This window comes from Neomonachus schauinslandi, chromosome 1 (assembly GCF_002201575.2).
Source record: "Neomonachus schauinslandi chromosome 1, ASM220157v2, whole genome shotgun sequence".
In the NCBI taxonomy this organism is placed as follows: Eukaryota; Metazoa; Chordata; class Mammalia; order Carnivora; family Phocidae; genus Neomonachus; species Neomonachus schauinslandi.
The window spans coordinates 31,166,167-31,183,029 of NC_058403.1; the positions used below are offsets into that span (position 1 = coordinate 31,166,167).

A 16,863-nucleotide genomic window follows, 5' to 3' on the forward strand; every position below is an offset into this window, starting at 1 on the left:
TATAATTAAGCAAAGCAATTTAATACATGTTAAATAGAAGTACAAAGATGATTTGTGGGAAAGAGTACTTAAATACTCTGAAATATATCTGACTCCAATTAAGCGAGAATCTTTATCATTACAACAGATTTCTCTCTTCTCTATGGTAATGCCAATTCTACTTTCTATAGTATGTTACAACAACCCTTATTAAATAATACTACCAATGACAAAACACTTTAACTGGAGACTAGCAATTCAGACAACATTAAGAAGTTACCAACAAAGGGCACTGGCTGCCTCAGTGGGTAGAGCATGCGACTCTTCCTCTTGGGGTGGTAAGTTCAAGCCCCACGTTGGGCGTAGAGCTTACTTAAAATAATAATAATAATATAAAAAGAAAAATGAATATTTTTAAAAAGTTACCAACAAAAATTAGGAAAAAATGTGGTCAGGATTATGATTTAATTCTGCTTTATCATAACTTTTCATAAAAATACTTAATGCTCACCATTGTTCAATTCTTTATCATGACTATTCAGTGCTCTGATATTTTAGCAATGAGAAGGTAGATATCTATAAGTGAAACAAGGGAATTAGGTAGGGTTCAAATCATAAAGGACTTTGAGTACCAGGTTAAGAAATTTGACTTCATCATGAAGACAATGACCTTTTGAGAGATTTGTAGAACATATATGATGAGATAGGGTTTGCATATCAAATAAATTTTTCAATGGCAAAGTAGAAAGCAGTTTTGAGGGGGTGGAGGCCATAGACAAAGAAACAGTTAAGAAATGCCAAGTGGTAGTGATGGATTATGAGATATGTGGTCAACAGATTCTATTCACGGCGGCCACTGAATGGGAATATGATGGTTAATAGATAGGAAAGAAGATGGTGACATTAAAAATGGCTTGGGTCAATTAAATTCATCGAAAGAAAAAAATTAAAAGGAACAGATTTTAAGAGATAATAAACTCAGTTTCAGATACTTTTGGAGGTGATTGCAGGAGGCACAAGTGAAGAACACAGTAAGCACTTGGTACTTTTGAGTTTGCAGTTGTAGAACAGAGTTCTCAGAGTCATCACCTGAGTGACTGGAAAAGCAGGGGAAGGGATGAAGCAGGACAGGAGGGAAAGAATGGAGGGGAGGTGACAGGGGAAAGGAGAGGAGTTAAGCAAAAGTTGCACACAAAAGGAGATGAAAAAAGTAGGGAACATCACACATAACACTATACTTATATAATATATATATTATATATATATACACATAGTATACATAATATATATACTATACACAGTATATGTAATAATATGTATTATATATAGTACATATACATATAGTGTACATATACTGCATGTGTACATATAGGATGCATTTTATATTATATATAAATATAGTATATGTAAGGTCACTCTAATGGTTAATTTTATATGTCAACTTGGCAAAGTGATGTTACCCTGTTGTCTGGTCAAACAGCAGTCTAGATGTTCCTGCAAAATTAATTTTTAGATGTGATTAACATCTAAATCAGGCCCAGCAGAGCAGACACCCAGGATTCCAACATGGCGTCATCTGACCCAGCGAAGGAGAAGCAGCTCATGGATGTGCAACCAGGAGAGCTGCCCAGCTGGATACTGATGTGGGATTTCACCCCTAAGAGCATTGCTGGGGCGTTTCAAAGAGGTTACTACCGGTACTACAACAAGTATGTCAATGTGAAGAAAGGGGGCATCGCTGGGATTTCTATGGTGCTGGCAGCTTACGTGCTTTTCAACTACTGTCGCTGTTACAAGGAACTCAAGCACGCGCGGCTACGCAAGTACCACTGAAGAGGGCCCCGTGTGGAGGCACATTCGGCATTCCTGACCACGACCTTTGCCTGGCACCCTTGAATCCTTTCACATCCTAATCAGAATTAACATCCAATAAAAGATGACTGGTACTGGGGGGGCCTCTAAATCAGTACACCTTAAGTAAATCAGAATACCCTCCATAATGTGAGAAGTCTTTATCCAAAGAGTTGGAAGTCCTTAGGAGAAAAGGCTGAGATCCCTTGTCATCTTTCCTCCCTCCACACACACCAGAAGGAATTCTACCTCCAGACTCAAGACAGCAACATCAACTCTTCTCTGAATCTCCAGCCCATGAGCATGCCTTGCAGAATTTGTTCTTTATTTGCCAGTCACCCCCATCTCCTATTTTTTTCTATAATCTCTCCTCCAAGTTGACTTAGTATTATTTCCGTTTCTCTGGAGAAGTCAAAGGAATATATTTGTATTAAAAAATATATACACTGGGTCGCCTGGATAGGCTCAGTCTGTTAAGCGTCAGGTCATGATCCTGGAATCCTGGGATCGAGCCCCACATCAGGCTCCCTGCTCAGCAGAGAACCTGCTTCTCCCTCTGTCTCTGCTGCTCCCCCTGCTTGTGTTCTCTCTCTCTCTGCCAAATAAATAAATAAAATCTTTAAATATATATATATATATATATATATATATTTGGCATATATATATATATGCCAAAATACGAAAAGTAGCTTTCTCTGCATGTCCGGATTACGGATGAATTCTACTTTCTTCTTTATTCACTTCTGTATTCTATGATTTTTCTTGGAAAAGCATGTATTAGTTTTACTTTTATAGTCAGAAGTGAGCCATAAATTCTTTTAACTAAAAGTAAGAATTAGAAATTCACATTACAGGGTGCCTGGGTGGCTCAGTCGGTTAAGCGACTGCCTTCGGCTCAGGTCATGATCCTGGAGTCCCGGGATCGAGTCCCACATCGGGCTCCCTGCTCGGCAGGGAGTCTGCTTCTCCCTCTGACCCTCCCCCCTCTCATGCTCTCTGTCTCAAATAAATAAATAAAATCTTTAAAAAAAAAAAAAGAAATTCACATTACAAATCCCAAATAAATCTTGTATGGCAACTATTAAAAACTTTCCAAAATTGTATACATGTTGGAAATTGTATACAATTTTAATATAGAGATTTGTCTAATAAAAATGCAATAAAGATTATAGGTTCCTTTCACATATTTCAACCACCTTTTATAGTTTGCCAAAATATTAAACATTTTAAAAGGTCCTGGCCAAGTGGATGGGATGTTTTCCAGAGTACAAAAATTTGCTCACATTCTAAAAGGATGGTCTAACATATCCAAAAAGAAGGTTATAACTAGAAAGTACGGAAACTGATCGACAAAATAATAGATAAAAAGAGGGTCATAAACCAGAAGTTTGTTTGGGATTAACCATCCAACCACTGTCCACTGAGAAAAGTGCCAATGTACAGAAATGTGCTTTACCTGGTCCTGGGAGCACAAAGAGTGCCTATTTTGAAGATGATATCATTAAGTTCACTAAGCCTGATGCCACTAAACATTTGAATCAAACCTTGATCACTTTGATTTCATGCTCACCCCGCAGCAGCCCAAAGGGAATATATGTCTTTGTAATATGGCCATGAAAAGAAAAGTTGGTGTTTTGGAGAACATGAAATATCTGAGTTAGCGTTCTGGTTTATGTTCTTTTTTTTTTTTTTTTAAGATTTTCATTTATTTATTTGACACAGAGAGAGAGAGAGCACAAGCAGGGGGAGCGGCAGGCAGAAGAAGAGGGAGAAACAGGCTTCCCACTGAGTGGGGAGCCCCATGTGGGGCTCAAGGCAGGGCTCAATCCCAGGGTCCTGGGATCATGACCTGAGCCGAAGGCAAGCACTTAAGGACTGAGCCACCCAGGCGCCCCTCTGGTTTATGTTCTAATAAGTCTCCTTGAGCTTGATTAACATGAATCCCTCCGAGAAACAGATTTATTCTCTGAGTGCTAACAAACCAGGTTTGCAAACCTGCAAAGTTAGGTAGAATGCAGGCAAAGGGAGATTCAGCAAGGCAAATTTGCTAATGCCACCCTGTGAGAACTACCTGGGTAGATAATCTGCCTTCAACAATTGTCACATCTCTACATTGCCAGGCAACGTGAGTTTTTTCATTAACATTTTACACCATAATTATTCAAATTATATGGTCCTTGAAACTTAAAGTGGTTCAGATAACCTCATTAAACTACGCTTTACATATTATTATGTGTCTTTAAAATTCTCTGCTCAGGCTTCATGTAACTGTTGTTACTGCTACAACTAGCATTACTTTAAGCTTAACTTTTAAAACTAGGTCACACACAAGAGTACAAAAAGGAAGAAAACTCTACTGTAAATATCATTAAACAGAAAAAAATATTTTGATTTAAACAAACATCCTAGTAGAAACTAAAAAAGTACTGCAAAAGAAACCTGAAGTATCACGAACTGCTCATTCACTCAACAGAAAATGGTGAAAACCTAGGAGAATCTTCCTCATCTCCCCCCTTTTAAACACTAAGGGAAATACAAGTGGGAAACTACACCCATATCAAAAAGTACTTTCACATGTTGTTTTTATTATTCTAGGAAGAGAAAACATTTAAAAGTTAAAATAGAGTTAGTTCCATGGGAATATTCAGAAATGATACACTACCAGAACTCTATTTTTTTTTTTTAAGCTTCATGGGTCACAAATTATATTCTAAAAGGAAGATCTATTTTCTAATTAATCTACATAATGATTCTAATTCCTTTACAGTTTTAAACATCAGAAATAGGTTTTGAACAGGAAATGTAAATTGCTGCTTCCAGAACTTACCGTTAATTTTTTAGAGGAACAAAACTTCAGCTAAACTTGAGAAGTATACTTAACCTACAGTAAATATCATACCGTAGCAAAAACCAGTAAAAAAAAAAATCCAGGGGAAAAGGCCAAGAACAAGCACATAAACAAAGTGAATAAACATGTCACCAGAAGAATATAGAAGCTATCTAAAGCTGAATAACTTCCCGATGCTTATTACAAGGATGTCATCTTGGGAGATAAAATATAGTACCATAAATTTAAAGGTCACTGAATTTTTCAAGGCAACCCAAACATTGTAAGAACATACAATTAATTCTCCCAACAGTTCGTGTAGAACCGATAATTGCAAGAACCCCAGCTATGTCTCAGAAAGTCTGTATCTACTTACGTGCTCTGACCTTTAGGTACAGTCCAACTTAGTAAAAATAAACTAAATTATCCAATCTCCTTTGTTTATCCAATCTCCTTATGTTTAGAGCATAATGACCGCCCCAAAAAATCCATTTTAAAAATCATATTTCATACAATTAAATGAATAATCTGCATTGGACCAAAATGCATTTCACAATCTGGATTGTCACTGTAATCTATAAAAGATGATAGACATTTGGAAATTATCAGAATTATTTTCTCTAGTCCTAAAGAGCCACTCCTAAACTTCATCCTCTTAATCCTTTAAATATCCCATTCCAAATTATTCTATTGACTTCTTAGAACAATATTTACAGTGTTCATTAACTAAAGATGAATTACATTTAAAAGTGAGTTTAGGGGCTCCTGGGTGGCTCAGTTGGTTAAGCGACTGCCTTCGGCTCAGGTCATGATCCTGGAGTCCCTGGATCGAGTCCCGCATCGGGCTCCCTGCTCGACAGGGAGTCTGCTTTGCCCTCTGACCCTATCCCCTCTCATGTGTTCTCTCTCATTCTCTCTCTCTCAAATAAATAAATAAAATCTTTAAAAAAAAAAGTGAGTTTAACAGTTTTATTCATATTTAAATCCATTTAAAAAAATCTCCAGTAGAGCTCAGGTGTTAAATATTATTTATTATATTTATTCACACAATACTTAACCTTCTAAAAGCTATTTTTTCAAGGCCCCAAATGGGCGGTATAATCATTAGGTAACAAATTTGTGGCAACAAATGAACATGACAAGTACTAAGAATGTGTACATAAAAAAAGATTGTAGTCTCATAGGCAAGCTACATTTTGTAACTATTGGACATGGGTGCAAATGACAGGAGGAAATGTGTTTTTCCAATTATAATAGGTTAATAGACAGATGTAAAAAACTTGAAATTTTGAAAATTTAAATTTTGTATGCTTTTGGCAGTGAACCATAAGTGGTTCACTTAAGAGTTAAGCATCAGTCCAGTCCTGACTGTGAGCCGGATGTTTTGAACTGCACCCTCTTCTTTCAATAGCCCCAAAGAAGTCAGGTCTAAATATGCCTATTCTTCACCTCAGACTTGGAAGAGGTGAAGGCAGTGGTTCTCAAAGTGTTGTCTCTGGACCAGTAGCATCAGCATCATATGGGAATATTTAAAAATGCAAACTCTCAGACTCAACTCCACATCTGCTGAATCAAAAACTCTGGGCGTATGGTCAGCAATCTGTATTTTGTCAAGACCTTCAGGTTATGGTGATACAGGCTAAAACTTAAACAACCATGGGTTGAAGTAATTTGCCTAAGGTTATACATCTAGGAATTGGTAAAGTCTGAAGGGAACCAGGTCAGCCTCCCTCTTTTAAGGAAGGCCCAAGCTTTAAGCCAGGACCTTGTATATGGCTTTCAGTTAAAGGTGACGCTTTTTGTTTCAGATCCATATTTCTTTCTAAACTGGGTTCCTTCTAATAAAGAGAATATGCTGAACATAATGGAAACTTTGATGATATGGAATCTTACAATGCCTCAAGGTCAGCATTCTGACAAATGTTCAACTGTCATGTAAAACACAGGAAACATTCCCAATATATTATCAAGATTTGAGATTAAAATACATAATGCCTCCAGCTCCCAGCTGTTGATCTGGCCAGACAAATTCTTCCTCCCACCTTCTCAGACTGCAAACAGGTTTTCTTCATGAACAGGGAGGGGGCAGCGTTTTCGGGAGGGCGCTCTGACAAAAAGATGGTTATTTAATGTTGGGAAGCCAGCAGAACAGGGGACATCCTTCCTCTTAGAGGACATACCAGAGGAAACCAGAAGCATACATACAGTCCCACACCTCTAAGACAGCTCTCTCATGTACCTCTTCATCCAGCTCTGATCCCTCCTTCACCAGGACCACAAACAGACACTTGATGAACCAGGCTACACCCAAGTTGTTATCAAAAACAAGCCCCGGCAAGGGGACCAATCAGTGCTGGCCAGAATCTCAGTACCGGCAGACTCTTAGGAAGTGGAAACGTGGAATCCGTGTGGGTATGGGTCCAAAGCACTTTGTTTAATGGAATACGTAGGTAAGGCCAAGTCTAGAAGTCAAGTTTTCCACAACTTAAATAATAATGATGATGAAGAGACCGACCATTATTACCTCAGGACATATTCTGGGAACTGCTTTTAAAAATCCCAAATGCTTCCTTTTTCTTCAACATGCATAAATCACCCATTTGTTCACCAACTATCTGCTGAACTCCTGTTTTGTACCATGTTGGGTCTAGGTGAAATATAGGGAGGTGGGAAGACCAATGACAGACCCCTAAAGTAGTACAGTAGAAAGTAACTCCTGTCAGGGTGGTCCTAGTAGAGATGGAGAGAAGTATTATAGATGGGGTGTGTTTGGAAGTAGACTCTTACTGATGAGTTAGATGTAATGACAGAAAGTTTGAAGTATAAGTTTTGGAGAAAGTATGATTTTGGAGGTGAGAAGATCTAGGATAGGACCAAGGAAATGTAGTGGAAAAAATTATTGTAGATAAGAAGGTCAGGGAACTAAAGGCCAACTCTCCAAGATGGTGACAGATACCAGAATTGAAAAAAAAAAAAGGCAATTAATATGGTGTTACAGTTATTACTGAAAGAAAACAACTGGAGGGTATCAGTATATGATAGCAGTGAAGAAGGATATTGAGAGGTAGAGTCTGCTTAAATGAACTTCAAAGAAACAGGGATTTTTGGAAAAGGAGGGAAGAGAAATCATACTTTCATTACCCCATGAGGTGTTTTGAATAGAAAAAAAAAAAAAACGTGGAGAACCATTGCTTCAAGAACATAATGATGCCTCTAATTATTCTGGTCTAACTATGGTTAAAGACTTTCTCCTTGGCTGAGAGGAAATGATGATGGATTTTTTTCCCCAAAAGAATCATTACCAGGAAACTAAGGAAGATGAACAAAACAAGAGTAGAAAGGCACAGAAATGAGTAAGCTTAAAAAAGGGATTCCTCAACATAAATAACTGGTCTAAGCATAGACTGAATTGCCTAGTACAAGGACTCAATAGTCGGCCCTGATTCATTTTCCTCACCCAGAACCCATGGGGCTTGCCTGCCAAATGAAGTGGCTTCAACTCAACTGCACCAGAGGTAGATTTGTAGCTTCTGCCAGGACCTCCCAGCTACCAGCCCTCAATGTATTCTCTTTGGCTGCCCTCTACTACTCGAAGCTTCCCTCACTTTAGCAAATGATCTCTTCTTGGAAGAGGTACTTTCCCACCTTGTCCCAAAAACTGTGTTCTGTTGTTGTTTTAAATTTCAGCTTAGTTTTTTTTAAAGATTTTATTTATTTGAGAGAGAGAGAGTGCGAGAGAAAGAGAGAACACGAGACAGGGGAGGGTCAGAGAGAGAAGCAGACTCCTACTGAGCAGGGAGCCCAATGCAGGGCTTGATCCAGGGACTCCGGGATCATGACCTGAGCCATCCAGGCACCCCTAAATTTCAGTTTTATTGAGGTATCACAGACAAATAAAATTGTAAGATATTTAAAGTATACAATGATTTGATATGCATATACATTGTGGAAGGAGTCCTCATCTAGTTAATCAACACATCTGGCATGTCACATATTTAACTTTGTGTGTGTGTGAGAACATTTAAGTTCTCCTCTCTTAGCAAATTTCATTATACAATGCAGTGTTGTCACCTAGAGTCACCATGTTTTACATGAGATCCTCAGACCTTACTCATTGAGGGAACCAAGGAGAGACTGGTAAAAGAATACACACTTTCCTTGTCTACTTTTACAGCTGCCCTGCTGTAAGTTTTTCTCGAGCATCCCACGTGGTTGCATGTGAACTTCCTTCACCAATTAAATTCCTGCTATCGCCTTCTCATATGTGTATTATCCTTAAGTCTCGCAAGGGAGTCTGGGGGTTTCTTCTCCTATTTTCTTTAAGATTTTATTTCTAAGTAATCTCTCCACCTGATGTGGGGCTCGAACTCACAACCCCGAGATCAAGAGTCACATATTCTACCAACTAAGCCAACCAGGCACCCATCTTCTGCATTTTTTAACTAAATGACCTGACCCCTTCTTCTGCCTTGACTATCCTACAGATGACACATTTCCTAAATATATCTCTGGCCTGCAACTCTCCTAATTTCCTTCTCAGATTGCACAAGGATATTAAATGCATAAACTTAAACTCTATCTGCTCACTCAGAAACCCTATTGTTCTTCCTATTTCCTTTATCTTCAGAAAATAGCATCCCCTTCCTCAGTTTCCAAGGCTAGAAAATGTCCCATCTGGACTCTATATTTACCTTCAGCCCTTCATTCATTCAATCACCCTGAAAGAAATTCTCAACCTAATTGCATAATTTCTACCGTTCCTACTGCCACGTTCCTGCCTTTGGATTCTCCTTCCAATGGGACTTCTGCCTGCAATCTATCCTCCACAGTGACAGCCGGCTTGCCTTTTCTAAAACATGGCTTTGAGTCTATTACTTCCCGCAGTCTAAAAGCTTCACTGACTCCTATTATAGAATAAAGTTCTAACTTCTTAGCATGGTCATACAAAGTTCCATTTTCATTACATATTGCCATGAATCCTACCTAGCTACTGCCACATCCTGAATATAGCATATGTCTCTGCTTTTATGTCTTATCATCCATAAGACAAAAAAATACCCTTCCCTTGCTCATCCTTCAGGATATTTTTCAAAAGCTACCTCTTCAAAGAAGCTTTCCTGATCTTCTCTTACTTCCTGTTAGAAATAACTGCAATTTCTTTTATGTACTTTTTTTTTTTTTGTAGTTCTCTTGAGCCCCTTATACCTAAGTAGGTGTATATTGACTTTATTTCTCAACTAGATTAAGTTTCTTAGACTTCCTAGGATATTTAATAGAAGCTGTTGAACAAGCAAAAGGGAGACAGAAAGAAGGTTCCCTAAGACTTTCACATTTTAGAATATTTGGATTTAGAACAACCCAACGGTGGTAGATAGACTAGCTCTCCAAAGATATTCATACCCTACTCCCTTAATCTGTGAATACTGTTACCTCAAATGACCAAAAGGGGCTTTGCAGATGTAATTAAGGCAATACATTTTAAGACACAGAGGACACACTGGATTATCCAGGTGGGCCTGATGTAATCACAGGAACCCTTACAAGCAGAGAGCTTTCTCTGATCTGTATCAGAGAGATGCAGCAAAAGTCAGAGAGGCTGTAAAGCATGAGAGAGACTCAGTCAGTCCTTGTTGGAATAAAGTTAACCCGCAGGAGCAAAGACTGGCCTCCATTTTACAGGCAACAAGATAACAGGGACCTCATTCCTACAACCACAACCACAATGAACTGAATTTGGCCAACAACCTGAATGACACTGGAAGTGGATTTTTTTCTAGAATCTTCGATAAGGAACACAGCCTTAACATCTTCATTCTACCTCATGGGATCCCAAGGAAAGGACCTAGCTGAGCCCACTCAGACTTCTGAGCTGTATCAAAGTGAAATAAGTGTGTGTTGTTTTAAATTAACTGCTAAATTTGTGGTGATTTGTTAAAGCAGCAAGAGGAGATGAATACAACAAATTTAAGGAGGCAGTTTTTGTCAAGGATCTGAGTATCTGAGAATATCTAAATGATTAGTCTTCATTTTTTTTAAGATTTTTTATTTTTATTATTTATTTGACAGAGAGAGAGAAGAGTGAAAGAGAAAGAGCACAAGCAGGGGGAGTGGTAGGCAGAGGGAGAGGGAGAAGCAGGCTCCCCGCTGAGCAAGGAGCCCCATGCAATGCGGGGCTTGATGCCAGGACCCTGAGATCATGACCTGAGCTGAAGGAAGACGCTTAACTGATCCACCCTGGCACCCCTAAATGATTAGTCTTTAAAAAGTCACTTTTACTCATGGAAACCTGACTAAATTTAAATAGGTAAAAGTATTTTTTAAATAGCTTATAAATATGGTCCCTAGCTTCTCTCCTACTCTGAACATACTTGAGAGATATGATGTAAACCTCTCAGCAATTGCCAGAGGACAGTGTTTGGGTGGAGGATATTTACATCAGAATTTGCAGGGTGTCATGTCTTCTTGATATTTTAATACACCCCATTCCCCAAATCCCTTCCAAACCCCCTCTAGTCCAGCTGGTTAAGAAACATTGGTTTGGAAATGTCAAGGACCAAGCCTGTACTCGTAAAGACTCTTAATGAAGTTTAAAATAATCTTAATCTTTTTCTTCTGAAAACTGGATCTTCAACTGCCCCCAAAAGATCCAGTTTTCAGATGAAATACCTAACCACGTCTTTATCAGGGTAATATCAATAAACACAATGTAGTAATTATGGAAAGTATTTATTGGCTGTTTACTCTGAGCCAAGAAATGTTCTAAATGGTATACATCACTTAATTCATTAAAGAATCTATAGGATAGTCTCTATAATTATTGTTCAGATGAAGAAACTGAGGGGAAACACAAGAACTAAGTTGTCCTGTGTGTCACAATTAAGAAGTGAAACAGGTCATAATTGACCTAGAAACCTAATATTCTCAACATCCGATCTGTTTGGAACTGTAACAGCGTCTTCAGCATCCACTGAAACCCTCTCAGATTTTATAGACCATACTTGCATTTTTCACTACAAAACTTTGGATTTTTAGGACTAAGCAGCAGCCAATCAGAAAATATGCAAACTATGTGAGAAGAAACAGTGTGAATGCAGAATGGGAGCCAGTGGTAAGCCAGCAGGGGGACTGCCAACTGCAGCCTGGTATCATGCACTAGTGGGAAATTTTAGTAGTGGGAAGTGTACAGGGATCTGGGGAAAGTCGTCTCTCTACCACTGAGCCAACGGTTCCTCCCAGTTACTGCAGGAGGAGGGCCAAAAATTACACTTGTTTTATAGGTTCTTCATTTCAGGGGATTCTTTGGATCTGAAATTTCATATGCTTGGTTTCAATCCACCATGTTCTTTCAGTTAAATGTCAGCTGCTTCCAGTTAGCAGGCTAGGGAAATATGCCAAAATATACCCAAATGCAGTCCCCATTGCACTGCATGCTATTTCGGGCCAACTACTGGGAGTGAAAGAATGAGGGATGGGAGGGTCTGTTGACCGGCAAGATCATTTTGGCAAATGTTAGATAGACAAATGTCTCATCTGGGATAGTGTGGAAGAATCCATGGCACACTGATTCAGCTGAAAATAACATAACTTTTTATGTCCTGTAATTAAAATTTATTGTACAACAACCTGTTGTCTCTACAGTGCTCTAAGATTACAGCCATCATAACAGTCTATGGTCCTTCAGATAGTTGGCTTGCTGCATTCTCTGCTACTTACACAGTTCACAAATTCATTGACTACCTTTTTCCCATATTACGAGGAACATAATGAGATTTCCTCCTTCCTCATCAGGAAGAATATGTTAACTTCTCTTCCAAACTACACTAATCCATCTTATTTATCCCTCTTCTCCTAAAAACAAGCAAACAAAACATACAATTGGCTTCATGGCTTATGAAGGAATGTCATTTACCTTCTGAACCCTTTTCTTTGCCATGGATGATCAGTTTGCTAGCTCTTAGCCAAAAGAAATAATCCTGTTATCCACAATGTTTATGGAAGTGAAAATAAATTAATTGCCTACTGTAAGCAATGTAATTTGAGAGAATTCAGATATAAACTGATAGAGCATTTCCCCTGGGAGGTCTACACATGAAGAGCCTATACCTTAGTAAATTTAATAAATTTTTAAACAAGATTTTATACATGCAAATAAATTTTTCAGGGACAAAAAAGTTACTGAGAAAGATGTTTTTTACATAGGAATGCATAGTTTGAAAGTTGATTAATTCTCTAACAATTAAATTAATTACTTAAAGCTAAATTAACCTCAAAATTCATTTTCAAAATTAGTTTGCATAAATAGATATATTTTGAATTAAATGTAACCATTTTTAGGATATAAAGGTCTTAGCAAAAAGATCTCATGCTTTTCATGGTAACTTTTTAACATATATAGAAAATCTCTCTTGCATATATTTTTTTAAACCTCATCTCTCTAATATAACCCTGTGAGTAAATAATACACACACACACACATACACACACACAAGATTTTTTTTTCAGGGGAGAATAAGAGAAAAAGACAAAAGACATTAAAACAAATCAAAATCAGATGATATTATTCAATTATAACAAGACCTTTATGATTAAAAATAGTAAAAAAGAATTGTTTTTTGTTTTATCTGATAAATTTTCATATTTTAACACTACTGTAATGGAGAACAATATCTTTACTAAAACAGACCTCTAAGTTTTTGAATTACCATTTATTCATTTCATTTTTTTTAAAGATTTTATTTATTTATTTGAGAGAGAAAGAGCGCAAGAGTGCAAGCACAACCTGGGGGAGAGGGGGAAGCAGACTCTCTGCTTGTGCAGGGAGCCGGATGTGGGGCTCGATCCCAAGATCCCGGGATCATGACCTGAGCCAAAGGCAGACGCTTAACCAACTGAGCCACCCAGGTGCCCCCCATTTATTCATTTTAGAATGTAATATATTATTGTTTTTGTACCTGTGATATTACGCTACTGTGTTGCCTGACTTGTAAGGAACTGTTTAGCTCAGAATGTGTGTGTCTGCACATTTTACTTATTAATTTGAGCTGGATTAATCAAGCCCAGTTCCTTTTGTGCAGTACTTAGGGGAAAGCAAATAATTGGAACAAAATGTACAAAGCAAAATAACAAGTTATTATCAAAATTGCCATAAATTTCACAGCAACAATTCTGTGGTGAAATGCTACATTGTTTTGATTTTTCTTCACAACTGGCAAATACAGTATTATACCAAAATGGCAAAAAAAAAATTTTTTTTTAACCACCATATTCTCTACTTGTTTGCAGTTAAATATATCTGATGTTCCATTTTTAACCTAATATTTCAGGGGTGCCTGTGTGGCTCAGTCAGTTAAGTGTCCAACTCTTGATTTCAGCTTGGGTCATGATCTCAGGGTTGTGAGATCAGGGCTCATGTCGGGCTCTGTGCTGGGCATGGAGCTTGCTTAAGATTCTCTCTCTCCCTCCCCACTGCCCACCCCACCCCACCCCCTGGCAAACTCACTCTCTTTCTCTTAAAAATAAAATTGTTGGGCGCCTGGGTGGCTCAGACGGTTAAGTGTCTGCCTTCGGCTCAGGTCATGATCCCAGGGACCTGGGATCGAGTCCCGCATCAGGCTCCCTGCTAGGCGGGGAGCCTGCTTCTCCCTCTGCCTCTCTCTCTCTCTCTCTGACTTTCATGAATAAATAAATAAAACATTAAAAAAATAAAATAAAATAAAATTGCCAAAAAAATATTACACAGAAACCTAATTGCCTGATGAATCTTTTTTACATACTATCTTGTATAATAGTTATTGATTTGTCTGCTTTTTTGAGAAAGTATTTGAACACTATTAATGTCAGAAAGAGTTTAGATTACATTTTGCTTAGACAAAACAAAAGTATTAAAAATTATTAACAAATACAAACATTTGCCAGCCAAAAGAAATAAAAATTTAAGAAAATTATTTTCTATTTATTAATAACAATGCTGTGTGGAAAATAAAAAGGGAAGAAATATGCATAGAGAACAGCATTTCCCACAAGTATTCCTTGAACCACCTGTGCCCAAAGAGAGATGCTTCACTTAAAATAAGGTAGGGAAGGGGTGCCTGGGTGGCTCAGTCAGTTAAGTGTCCCACTCTTGGTTTCATCTCAGGTCATGATCTCAGAGTCATGATCTCAGGGTCATGATCACAGGGTCCTGAGATCCAGCCCCTCTCTCAAATAAATAAATAAATAAATAAACAAATACAATCTTTAAAAAAAATAACATAGGGAAGATGGATACTGCTAACTCCTACCCTTAAAGAAAGCTGTTTGCCTCTGTTTACTAAATTGATAGACTGTAGAACCCTGCTTTCCATTCCCAACCCATGCCATTTCCTTCAACACACATGCATATTTTCTTTTTTTAAAATTTTCTTATGCACGTATTTTCTTAAAGAAACTACTATTATGTTGACCTAGAACCAGAAATATATTTTGTAATAATGCACTGCTGAGGCATAAATTCACATACCAATCCAGGTGACTAAAGTAATATACACTTGGGGATCTGAGAACTCTTAAAAATTGTTTGTTAAATATTCATCCACATAATTCCTATTTTGCACTGGTGAGTGTAGAAACAACTTAACTGACATGGTTTTCAAATTGCTATGTATAATTACAGTTCATACAGGGCTTTGTCTACACTGCATTTATCTCTTGAGAATAGTGGATGATGGGAGAGAGAAAAAAGAAATATAGGCTATAATACTAGACCATGAAAGATCTCTACTGGTATCAAACTGTGATACTCTACATAGCAGCAATTTACACAGGAGAGTTTAGACTGTAATAGATCCTTTGTACTTCACTTACCACCAACTAAGAATGTGATCAGAAGAAGACAAAATTGCCCACTAGATTTGTAGTTCTTATTTGAAAGATTTGGTCTATCATTAATTTTGACAAATTGAGACATTATTTTCATTGAACTTTCTGTTTATCCTGGAGAACAATTCAGTACCTCATTAAGAAAATCTCTTTGCTCTTAACTTGAATATTTCAAGGGATGGTTCCTTTACCACAAACCCAAGCAATCAGTTCCATTCCTGTGCACTCTTTTCTTTTCTTCAGATTATTGTTCCATGAAGCTACCTTGTCAGGAAACCAGAAAATTGCCTTCTTCATTTATATTACCTTAGATGTATGTGTAGCCTTATGATTATATCTCTTCATTCCCTTGGGACAGAAGCAAAATGCTAGCAGTCTGAGGATACAGGAAATTGAAATTTTGTCACCTGCAGAGGACTAAAAAAGTATTTGATTTTTTTTCCCCTTCAGTGCTAAGAAAGGATCTCTTGTGCGTGAAAGAAAATTACCTTCCCTTCAGTAAGACACATCTGGAAATATTCTTAACTATAGTCTTGCAGAATGACTAAGAAAGCTGATACCAATGTTTTTGTGATTTATTACAAGAATGCAGTGTAGTCTTTAAAGGATGTTTTCTTTTACTCAGCTATTTGCTTGAGAATCATGATGCAACTGATAGCCAGAAACAGAAATTTTTCTTCACTGAAGGGCATTTTGCTCCGGATATCTACACACCGCATCAAAATAGAGTTGAAACCAAATAACCCAGTGGGCTCTTCAGACTTCCAAAAATGCCTTCTCGCTTGTTTTAAAAGCCAAATTGGCTACAAATTTTCTTCAAGTGGTCCACAATAGAACTCTTATCTTGTTATTCATCTAATCTTCGACGGAAGATTTCTGCCATCTCCTAAGAGCTCCTGCTGTTCAGGTACAAAATGCGACCAGAGCAGAGTAACCGATTTGCCTTACAATTGAGACTAATAGCAGACCCGCTCTGTCTCTTTGGATCTTAAAGGCTTGTTAGACTCCCGATGGGGAGGAAAGTTTCCCTGCTGACAGAGTCGTAGCATATCAAAAATGAATCATGAGTACAAAGAAAGATTATTTTGTTCAATGAGACATTTCTTACTCCCTTGCTCAGGCGACAGCATTTCTGGCTAATTACCCAATTACCACTGATAAAATGTATGTGGAGAGAATTCAGGACACAAGGAAAGGGAACACGTGGAGTCGCCAGGACTTTATAAGACTATATTCCTCTTTCAGCAATGTGCCGGAAGAACCAGAACGCAGAAGAAACTGATTACAATGTACACTGCAACACAATCAGTAATAGGATTATCACCAAATTTTAGAGAGGATGTGAAGGC

The 16,863-nt window shown here is 37.8% G+C and overlaps 2 protein-coding genes across 7 annotated transcripts in view; one reads left to right on the forward strand and one right to left on the reverse strand.

Moving 5' to 3' along the window:
- Positions 1-16,863, reverse strand: part of ROBO1 (roundabout guidance receptor 1) — a 967,818-nt gene that overhangs the window by 233,149 nt on the left and 717,806 nt on the right. The gene's annotated exons all lie outside the window — the stretch shown is intronic.
- Positions 1,546-1,812, forward strand: LOC110571185 (ATP synthase subunit f, mitochondrial-like). 2 transcript variants are annotated; one of them, XM_021679304.1, is made up of 2 exons: positions 1,546-1,666; positions 1,784-1,812. In XM_021679304.1, exons 1-2 carry the CDS (start codon positions 1,546-1,548, stop codon positions 1,810-1,812), a joined length of 150 nt encoding a protein of 49 aa, XP_021534979.1. The 2 variants fall into 2 exon arrangements, with proteins under 2 accessions (XP_021534979.1, XP_021534978.1); XM_021679303.1 differs by having other exon boundaries at positions 1,546-1,812.

What these genes read in the sequence shown, in the direction of transcription:
- LOC110571185 (XM_021679303.1), top strand. Translation starts at nt 1,546, where the DNA reads ATGGCGTCATCTGACCCAGCGAAGGAGAAGCAGCTCATGGATGTGCAA.